The sequence below is a fragment of the Branchiostoma belcheri genome, unplaced genomic scaffold (genome assembly GCF_001625305.1).
Source record: "Branchiostoma belcheri isolate BF01 breed outbred unplaced genomic scaffold, Haploidv18h27 scaffold22, whole genome shotgun sequence".
NCBI lineage: Eukaryota > Metazoa > Chordata > Leptocardii > Amphioxiformes > Branchiostomatidae > Branchiostoma > Branchiostoma belcheri.
The window spans coordinates 902,004-912,107 of record NW_017803713.1 but is presented as its reverse complement, the minus strand read 5'-3'; the positions used below and the strand labels follow the sequence as shown (position 1 = coordinate 912,107).

The 10,104-nt window shown below is 38.5% G+C and overlaps 1 protein-coding gene and 1 long non-coding RNA gene across 2 annotated transcripts; both read right to left on the bottom strand.

The window, feature by feature from the left end:
* Nucleotides 1-282: 282 nt before the first annotated feature.
* LOC109470117 lies at nt 283-6,121 on the bottom strand. Its single transcript, XM_019768900.1, has 9 exons — nt 6,004-6,121; nt 5,474-5,549; nt 4,678-4,784; nt 4,078-4,206; nt 3,535-3,638; nt 2,725-2,944; nt 2,083-2,226; nt 1,542-1,682; nt 283-1,418 (listed from the first exon to the last, which is right to left on the bottom strand). Exons 1-9 carry the CDS (start codon nt 6,119-6,121, stop codon nt 1,378-1,380), a joined length of 1,080 nt encoding a protein of 359 aa, XP_019624459.1. The 3' UTR covers nt 283-1,377.
* Nucleotides 6,122-6,803: 682 nt separating this feature from the next.
* On the bottom strand, nt 6,804-9,748 carry LOC109470312. Its single transcript, XR_002140244.1, has 3 exons — nt 9,406-9,748; nt 7,428-7,530; nt 6,804-6,901 (listed from the first exon to the last, which is right to left on the bottom strand). It is a non-coding gene; the product is annotated as an uncharacterized LOC109470312 (long non-coding RNA).
* Between the last annotated feature and the right edge of the window lie 356 nt (nt 9,749-10,104).

Genomic DNA, 10,104 nt, shown 5'->3' with positions numbered 1-10,104 from the left:
GATTAGAAATATACTAAGACGACAAATATTAGGACACAAATTGAATGAGGTGACACAGTGTAACAAGCAAGAAGTCTTTTATTCATCATCAAAACAGCAATAAATCAGGTGGAACAGCAGTTGTCGTCCTGTCCTGTTTTTGCGTTACGGGTTTCACATCAATCTGACGATTTGCGGCACTGTTGTGACTCTTAGTTACAGGAAGCGGAATTTCTTTTTTTTTTTCTAGGAACAGGCGAAAATCAATGCGCGCGCGGACGTCATCCATAAAATTTACTTGGTGTGGCCTAAAACACAATCACATGGTCTGATAGGAAAATTTGATAATACGTTCAGAAACAATGCTTATTTTTAGAAAGACAATGACCTGGTCATCTTAATACACGTTAGAACATCTCCCGCGTTGTAGAATGTGTTTTCAAATAGATTTATATCATTGGTAGTGAAAAGACACAGATTAATAAAATATTAAAAGATTATTTAGCAATATGACAGACTCATCATATTCAGAGATATGTTTATTGATAGAAGCAACTACTTATATCCACTTTTAAAAGGTACACACATCTCATCAACGAAAAAATAATGAGTAATTGTCGCCATGAAATTAATATATAGATAGCACTCACAGTGTAAGGTATTCTTTTTCTAGGCATTACGTTAACACAGATAGTTCTTTTAAAAACATCTTCTAGATGCCTTTCTGGTACTAAACTCTAGGAAAATAACATAGATCTGCGACTGAAATACGTATACTAATCTTGCTTCCAGAAACTTATCTTTAAAAGACACTTCAACACGCTAAATATGCTAAAAAATGTACGTTAAAAAAGTTGTATCTTTTGCCATTAATGTAAAGGTATCAGACAGACAATTTGTCAGGGTAATTAAGTGAACGATTTGTTCAAACAGACAGAAATTGATAAATGTGATGTAACGGTTTATCATCTATGTACACATGTATTCTATACTCAATAAAGAACAGAGATGCAAAAAAAATGTACGTTAAAAACATGTTTGCAACTTAAAACGTTTTCTGAATCTTTTTGTTTAACATTTGTAACACATTTCTAATAGTTTGTAACATTTGTAATAATTTTTGTAATAATATAACATACATACATAATTAAAAGCATGTTTGCAACGTTTTGTGTAATATATACTATCTTGTCGTATTACATTTGTAACACATTTGTAATCGTTTGTAACATTTTCAATAGTTTGTGTAACAATTCATAACACCTTTAACAGGCATACATAACGTAACTCCTCGCCTTGCATAGTAGCATATGTGGGTCAAGAAAAGTGTATATTAAATTATAATTTAACGAATATTCACATCTTTTTTTGCAGTTTCAAGCATCATCCTTATTCGTATTAGCAGTTTCCATCGTCGTCGACAATGGTAGCCGCATTAACTGTAATTGGGAAAAAAGATAATTAAATACAAACACATGTAGACTAAACTTAAATGTATCAAACTGCAAACATCTAAAAATCAAGAATGAATGATTCGAACTTAAAAAAATCAAATCTCTTACCGTTGTATTCCTTACAAAGATGTTTCACCATATGATCCATGCCGGCTTCATGGAGTCCACTAAGCAGTCCTTGAAAGTTAGCCCAGTCCCCATTCCTGGTTTTCCATGTTTCAACAGTCTTTCTGATGGCCTCGTGCATTCCTGTGACAAATTATGAAAAAAGACATTGCAAGCTCTTCGAAATGCTTTCACTTCCAAAAATATCTGGTTGGAACAGAGGAAAAACCTCTATTTAAGGCACTAAGATGCCAAGAATATGAACTTAATTCCCCACCTTTCATCAACGAATGCATTTTGTCGTAGTATTGCATTTAAGTTAATAGTATCTTTAAGAACTCCTGAAACCATACGTAAAGGTTGTGTTTCTTTATTAAAGTCAAAAATGGAATCTTAACTTATGCTGAAGGTACGCTTAAAGATTAGATCATTGGATATCGTGATAATATTAAACTCATAAAATAGGTTGATGGTTTTGCCAATGTATGCAAAAAAGGCGACTAGATACTATTTTTATTTAATCTATATACTAAATTGTCCTTACCGTCAATTATCTGGCACGTTTTGAGGGAGTCAATGTCCGTCTTCGGAAGTCCGGTTGTCCCATCCTTGAAAGCAAGTTTCCGAGCGAGAGCCAGGTACTTCCTGCCCAGATGTTGTTCGAGATAGGTGATCATGTCGTCTGTGACTAGGTTGGAAAAGAATATAAAACGATGTCTTTTTACATTAAAAAATAGATATACATTGTAGATGTCAAATAATACCAGCAACAAACTCCAACGGGTGACTCTAAGTCATTTACATAAATTTTTATCATCCAGACTGACGAAAGTATCTTTGGGGATAACTATTTTGATAGTAAAAAGAGTTGTTTTATGTTTTAAAAAACATAAAACAATAATGTTCGTCTTGATGACCATAGAAAGTAAGGAAGTGAGTAGGTGATATTTCTTCAAAAATTCCGAAAAAAGATTCCAATGATATAGTCGGACTTTTTGTTTCCAAATATACTAGTAGGAAACTAGTCAAGTGATCTGTATTGACCTTTGAAGCTTTACTAAAGTGGCTACTTCGAATTCTTTGGTAGGTGGAGAAAGGGCGGATTTGGACTGAAAGCTTCTTTGCCCAAATAATAAGTCTTATGTAAATCCTTCTTGCTACTATATTGTGAGTTGTAGTGTAGTACCTGGCATAGCTGCAGGGTTCTTGAATTCCTGTCCCAGCGACGTTTTGATGTCTGTTTCGCTGGCAGCAGGTGTGATGTCGGACAGTGCTGACAGGGTGTCGCTGTCGCTGTCGTCTCCCGTGATGAAACCGTCATCGCGTACCGCGGGTGGAGAACACGGCTCTGTGGGCCGCATGTCTACCTCATCACCAACACCTGGTCTCAGGGGCTGCGTTTCCTCCTAAAGCAAAACAAGAGGGAAGACATGTACTTATTCACACTTTAATCAAATATTTTTTTTTACACTTTGTCTACCTGATGCTGTGGTAATAGCATACACTAAGTTGATGTAATACTCTGAACCTGAAGATATTGCAAAGCGTTAACGTAAGTAACAAATGCCGAAAAAGGAAGGCATTTCAATTTTGAAACTTGATTCAGAAAATCATCGGGCACAACACAAATCTTCATCGGGCACAACACAAATCTTCCTGCATTACAATATTACCATATAACACTATAACCATTACGTTAAAATCATTCCCATTAGTACACAATTGTTAAAAAATTACTGCTGATACAGTCGAGTTTCTATTCCATTGAGGGGACAGAGGCCCATTTTAAAAGTTTCTGAGGATAGGCGAACTATCTGCAATGGTAAGTGATTCCATACTATATGGCTCTATAATACAATGATTTGTCAATGAATTTTCCCTAGGTTTATCTAGTGTAAAAGAGGGCCAGGGAGCAAAGCGAGTTCCGTGATTGAGTTTTTTTCAATTAAATGAATGCAGAATAACATCTAAACATCGGTGCGAGCTGAAATTATACCTCTGTGTTCTGTTCCTCAAGTTCGACCCATGTCTGATCCGGTAGTGCATTGCCATTGGGATGTTTCTCTGTAAAAGCCTTTTCCTCGTCTCGAACTCCAGTGCCTTTAAAAATAAAGAGGAGGCAATTTACGTTTTCTTTTAAGTTTATAGATAACAGGTCATGTACGGACAGTTTACAGTGTCGTCTTACAAGGTGGCAAGAACAAGGTGGTCTCCTAGTTATGTTCCATGTTTAAGGAGCGCCACAATTCGGGCACGTAAAAAGTACCACCACACTTGTAGAAATTATAAGACTTCAGGTGTACTTTTTTTTTATTCGGATGTTTTATTTACAAGACAAAGTGGCGCTGCACTCAAGTTAAGCAACTTATTTTGCCAGCGCCACTTGACAATAGATATACATGTATAAATAGGTGTACTTCAGGAGTGATTCGAGCTTTTCAGTCTGGTGTACTCTGGTCTCAGGGTTGACACCTTGAAAATGTCATAGTAACCTGTTATATCAATACTTCAACAGATAAATTACAATATATAATCTCACCTGGTCTGTCATGTTTCTTCTTGCAGGCGCATATGCCGCCGATGATGGTGAAAACTGAGAAAGCCAGCATCACGACACTTCCCAGTCCGACCCAAACAGCTACTGGTAGTGTGGCTATTTCTGCAGTCGCTGTACACAAAAAGACACAAATATCGATGTTTGAGTCCCTGTTATACATAGCCAGACATGGTCTCCCGAGCACTGTCGATGATAGCAATACGTTGGGGGCAAAGTCGACTGTGGTTGCCTGGTGTTCAGCGAGGTTGTCTACTGCTGAGAGAAGGAATGCGGAGGTCGGGGCGTGTTTAAAGTCAAAGTTAACTCAACTTAGGATTGATTGGTTGGTGGACGGATGATGGTTCTGAATGCGTGACAGGGGCTTTATTCGTGACACAGACAATAATCGGCATATATACAGGAAAATAGAAACACTGCAGGTGAACAATTAGAATACTAAATGATACCTACATCGCTGTCACAACAATGGATTTTTAATTTGTCACATATAAAATCACAAAACAATAAATAAGATTTCAGCATATCTTAATTAATACATACGTTTTAGCACTTGTCTAAAAGGTAAGATAAAAATGTGCGTACTGCTGTATTTTTCCCATGGCCGTGTGCTGTGAGGAAGACGTGATATGCAAATGACATCGCTGATGTTTGTTCCCGCCTCCTTCTGCACAAATCCAAGTTTCCAACATCTATATACAGAGGAAGATAACCATGTTAGATTTGTTATGTAATATCTAATTTCTCTATTACAATAACTATGTTATTGTTATTTTAGGACGAAAGTCCCTGGGATCTGTAGGTATCACAATATTGACAAACGCTCTAAAAAAAGATCTGACTTTTACATATAGATCCATATCGGTACGGAACAGCTTTCCATACTGTGCATAACTTGCATCTAAAAAATTCGGCTGGAGCTCCTTGTAAGTCGTTTAGGTGTAAGTTTGTAGTTGTATTAGAACTGTTACGTACTAGTTATTTGTTATAGTGTGTTCCTTTTAAAACGTAAGGGAGTTACACATGGCTACTTTGTATGAAAGCTTAATAATATGGATTTTTAAAAAATGTATATTTTTTTTCCCACGAGGTGTTAATAAGAGACTATCTGCATCGGGGCATTGCAAGCATCACTTAAGAAAGACGGGGGGCGCCACAGACTTTCTTCAAACTTATTATCAACTGTTCACCGAGTCATGTGTCATCTGCATAACGTGGCGTCACAGAAGCGGTGGATTGTTCATTCCTTAACAAATACTGGAATTGTACCACCGAATATTCACTAATGGGTATTAAAACTTGCAGTTTAAACTTTCTTTTTAAAGTATCGAGGCATTTTTTGGTTTAGAAATGTGAGCATATAAGGAACAGCTTGACTTACATGGTCCATGCCATACACGGTTGAGTACGGGAAGTCTCATTGCTGAAAGTCCCGTCTGGACAAGTCTCACAGATTCCTGTGGAAAATATAGAACAAGTTATCTGTTTTAAAAAAATGTTGCAGCTTTTGTTAGAAATACTTACTCAGAAAATGTGCTGTATCACTTTCAGAAGTGGACCCATTTTCAAATTGAAATGTTTACTGAATATTCTTAAAGGGCACCCAAAGCGATTTCAGGACAGGAAAGCTGGATTTTGAAGTTAAGCGTCTGTTGACCAGTTTTCAATGTAGTATGTTGAGTTAACCATATCTCTTACTAATAGCAGTAAAGAAAAACGGTTGATTGTTTCGTATCATAGCTTGGTTCTAATGAGGACGAAAATGTGCTAAGAAATGACAGCAGTAAATTTAAATACCACACAGATTTCCTCATGTAGAATATTTCTTGTTTGCCGCCATGATATTGCATTAGATGCCTTTAATGGTTTGGCAGTCGTCAATACAAATGTGTTTATTGAACCACAGCTTACCATTCCGAGTGGCCCCTGTACCCGGGTTACAGACGGGCCCATGACGACAAACATCCCACTCCCTGTACGAGCCGACCTTACACTGGCACACGTTGTCTGTCCTGTCAGTACCGTGCATTTTGACTTCTTCGTTAGGGCTGTTGCATTGGTCTTTTGGGGTACACCTGGAAACAACAGAACTGTGTATAGTAACGATATCTCAATTGATTGTTATTAGCTATTTGCTAGAAGATCGAAATAGTTTGTTCTAGATAGACTTGACGTTGTTTTTTTTTACCTCTTTGCCTTTTTGCCTTGAACTTAATCTTCGAAAAGTCCCGACACATGCGTTTGCATATGGATATTCATCTATTTATAAACACATTGAGGGGACTTTCAAATTCAATGTTTCTTCTTTTAAAGCATGTGCAAGCAGATAAGTTTTAGCTTAAAAGCTTTACGTATTTTTATTCTTTCTATTGCACTGGTATCATTTCTTACGCAAATGGATACTTTCCTGCCTAGCTTAGGTTAGGGACGTCCCTCAGATATGACGTTAAATGGTGGTCCGAAAAGAGTAGGGGACCTTCCCGGTGTGGTTCGAACCGTACAGTCCGGTCTTACACAGACTGTACTTACGCTGTACAAGACTGGTCGTTTACGCCTAAAGACGGTTTACAGGTTATGCGAAACAAATAAAAAAATAAAAAATGTTGATAATATCTTGCATATATTATTGCCTTACAGTCTGGTTAGAGATTATCTCAGCTCATGGTTTGGAACAGATAGTTGATGGAAAAGTGTAGGTGAGTGTCATACCTGTCCTGATCTCTTCCCGGGTTATACAGACCCTCCCCACACGGCTCACACTCCGTACTGTCCTCGTCATCTTCATCACATGGTCGTGTAATGCGAGTTCCTGTGTCAAGATAAGATAGCAACCAGTGAAGTAACGTCGGGCAGAAATGTATTTTTGAAATTCCATAAATTTGCTCGAAACAGCACAGTCTATACAGGATAGTGTGGGTAAAATTTGAGCTGCGCATGTGTTTCTGATGTCTACCTGCACCTAAACTCCACCGGTCCATGTATTGGTTTTATATTATACACATGAAGGTTTGTGTGGATTTTTATTTGCTGCAGTGACTCTTTATTAATAACCACCTATAAGGTAAAAAAATAATGACAATGGTTACTGAACACTTTTATAGTATAATTCATACTTCCTAAATTCTAAATGGCACAAGAAGTCTAATGCAGGCACGTTTACAATGCTGCAACAGGGCAGGTATGCAGAAAGTTTTTCGGAGCCCTCATATTTGACCTCTAGTTCTTAAGCAGATGTTTATGTACTTTTAAAAGACCATGTATTCTAGCTTACTAGTACTAGGTTATCAATTTCCGGTAAAGCAGTAGTGTGTGACATTTAAAAAACCTGGTCAAACCTGGTCCACACTTGCTGGTGCAGCACCAAGGCAGGGAGAAGGGTCTGTACTGGTTTTCTGTACAGATCTCTCCCCTCACTACATGCAGCAAGATCAGGAACACCTGTGTTCAAAAACAAAGGAACCTTAATTTTGCTCCATCACCACTTATTAGAAAACATGAAAGTTATAGTGCCCGAATAATTGTTAGTTCCGATGTGAAACCTTAAATGGAAATTCCCTTTAAAGTCTTCCAAGTTACCTCTAGGCGGCAAAATGGATGAGAAAATCTGCTTACTTTAATTTCTAAGCACGTTTTCTTTATCATTTCATATTTCTTTATCATTTCACATTCGTAGCGTTTGAAATAGTTTAAAAAAATAAGCTACCACCAACCAAAAGCTAGAACCAGCCTATGGTACGAAACAAGAAACTGTCACGGACATCGTATATTTGCCTGAATTCGAAAGACACCAGATATATACAATGTGATAGAAATTATTCAACTTACTAAATTATGAAAAAAATGAGAAGCAAATTTACAAACAACTCAGCTTTTTTTCATGCCCTGAAATTGCTTCGGGGGCCTTTAACTATTTTTTCCTCCCTGAAAATAAGATCTATCCTCGTGACCGATGATAAGTTATGCCTCGTGACTTGGTAACAACAACAAGTTAGAACAAGTTGGTGGCATATTTTTATAAGGTTGTCCGCCAGGTTTGGCAAAGTGCTAATGTTGACATGTACACCTGTATGGTGTCATTCACTGACGGGTATTATCATGGTAATTAGCGGGGGAAAGGGTCCCATGTCTCGGGGTTTTCCGTAGTCCAATCGAGTATATTCGGCAACTGGCAACTAGGGCTAGGGCTGGCAAAGTGCCAAAGTTTTGCATCGGTACACCCGTTTTGTGTCATGACCGGTCATTTACTGACACGCATCGAGAGTCCAATCGGGTATATTCGGATATTTGCATAATTACGTACATACACATTGAACTTTGTGCGACGTACCTCAACAAACGTAATGCTTAATCCAGAAGAAAAAGTAGAAAAACGAAGGATCAAGACTGATACACATGACTCAAGGTTTAAAATACACAGAAACTTTCAGATGATGTCCGTCATCTTTCTTCAGCTGATTAAAAAACTTAGTCACATGACCAGGAGGTTAGAAGTCCCGAGTCCCGTGACTGAACGAGGACGTGACTGAACTGCATGCCAGAGAACAAAAAATTTAGAGCAACCTTTTACTTATGATGATAAAACGGCGGTATACGACAAAATCTCACAGGGGGAGACACTGTATCAACCTTCTCAGGCTACTGAAGGGAGACCTGAAGCACAAAAGGCTAGGCTCTCCCACAACAGAAAAGAAACTCAAGGAGCTTAGAGAGCTCGCGAAGCAGAAGGCACGGTGGAAAGAGATGAAGAAAGACTGAATGCGGCTACAGGACATTTCCATACGAGTGTAGACGCAGAACACAGTAAATGATGATAATGATGATGATGATACGTAAATGATATAATGATAGCGAGGTTCAATAATGCCCCCTTCAACTTTTATTCGACCAAAAATTGGACACGAACTTTCTACCTCTGCAACTTTTGTTTCATCAGGTTGGTAGAGTATAGGATATAGGAGTTTTCGGTTTACACAGCCTGCATGAGCTTGTCTTACGTTGCTTACGTTTCGGTGACTGCAGTCAGAAGCTCCGAGGAAGGCGTTTGACGATAGACATCAAAGTAAGACAAGATTGGTTTTGCTCAAGAATATATCATAACATATAATTTATCATGTTGTTGTTACTGATGATCATGAATACACAAACGTGATTTGGGAAGTCATCGTTCATGATACATGTTTAGTATCATAGACCAGTGGTCTGAGTGGCCCCAACGCTACGTCAATGACGAAGGAACTTCACACAGAAAATGCAGCTTGCCTTCTTTAAAAAGTGGTTATTATATAATTATGAAAAAGAAAACGATTCACTGACCGTTGTGATCCTATATGATTCCTTTTGACCCATTCTGAGCACCTCCCCACGGCTTGACATGGCGCACACGTAGACTTGTTCTCCTCTAGTTGAGACAACTTCCGGTACGTCGTCTGTTTTTCTTTAAAGAACTCGTGACGTTCACGCGACTTTCCTCGGACCAGTTTGAACAGTCAGATATCTTTCTTCAGGAACCTCTAATAACCGCCAAAAGTAAATCTTATTCCCTTTCGTTGAGTGCGTAGGATACAATTAATAGGAAAATTCACAAAAGCACAAATTTAAAGCACAAACTGTGACCACCAGGTGAAACCACGTCCTCGCGAGAGCACTGAGCGGAGAGACTTGTAAATTGGCGATCGTACGTCAATGTTTCACAACACTCGGCTGAACATATCACGCCGTAAACATGCAGCGATCACGCGCTCACTTTGGAAGGGGATTCCCCTGTTGCCTGACCAATTGTAGGCGTCGCTGCAAACCTGGCGGTAGCCCAAAGTAAATTATCTTTGACCTGCACCCATGTAGACTGTCAGCAAGATTGACAAACTGTTGAGTGACAGTACTTTGCAAGGTTAGCCTCTATCACTATCAGGCACCGCGGATAAATGGAAAATAGTACAAATTGGCCAAAAGAGAAGATCCGGCCAGAGTGAAGATCCAATTTGAGACCCACGGATCGCAAATTGGATCTTCACT

What these genes read in the sequence shown, in the direction of transcription:
- LOC109470117 (XM_019768900.1), bottom strand. Translation starts at nt 6,121, where the DNA reads ATGCACGGTACTGACAGGACAGACAACGTGTGCCAGTGTAAGGTCGGC. An exon ending in CCGTGTATGGCATGGACCAT is followed by an intron (nt 4,785 to 5,473) that starts GTAAGTCAAGCT and finishes CTCTGTATATAG; the next exon opens with ATGTTGGAAACTTGGATTTG. An exon ending in TTGAGGAACAGAACACAGAG is followed by an intron (nt 2,945 to 3,534) that starts GTATAATTTCAG and finishes GTTTTGCTTTAG; the next exon opens with GAGGAAACGCAGCCCCTGAG.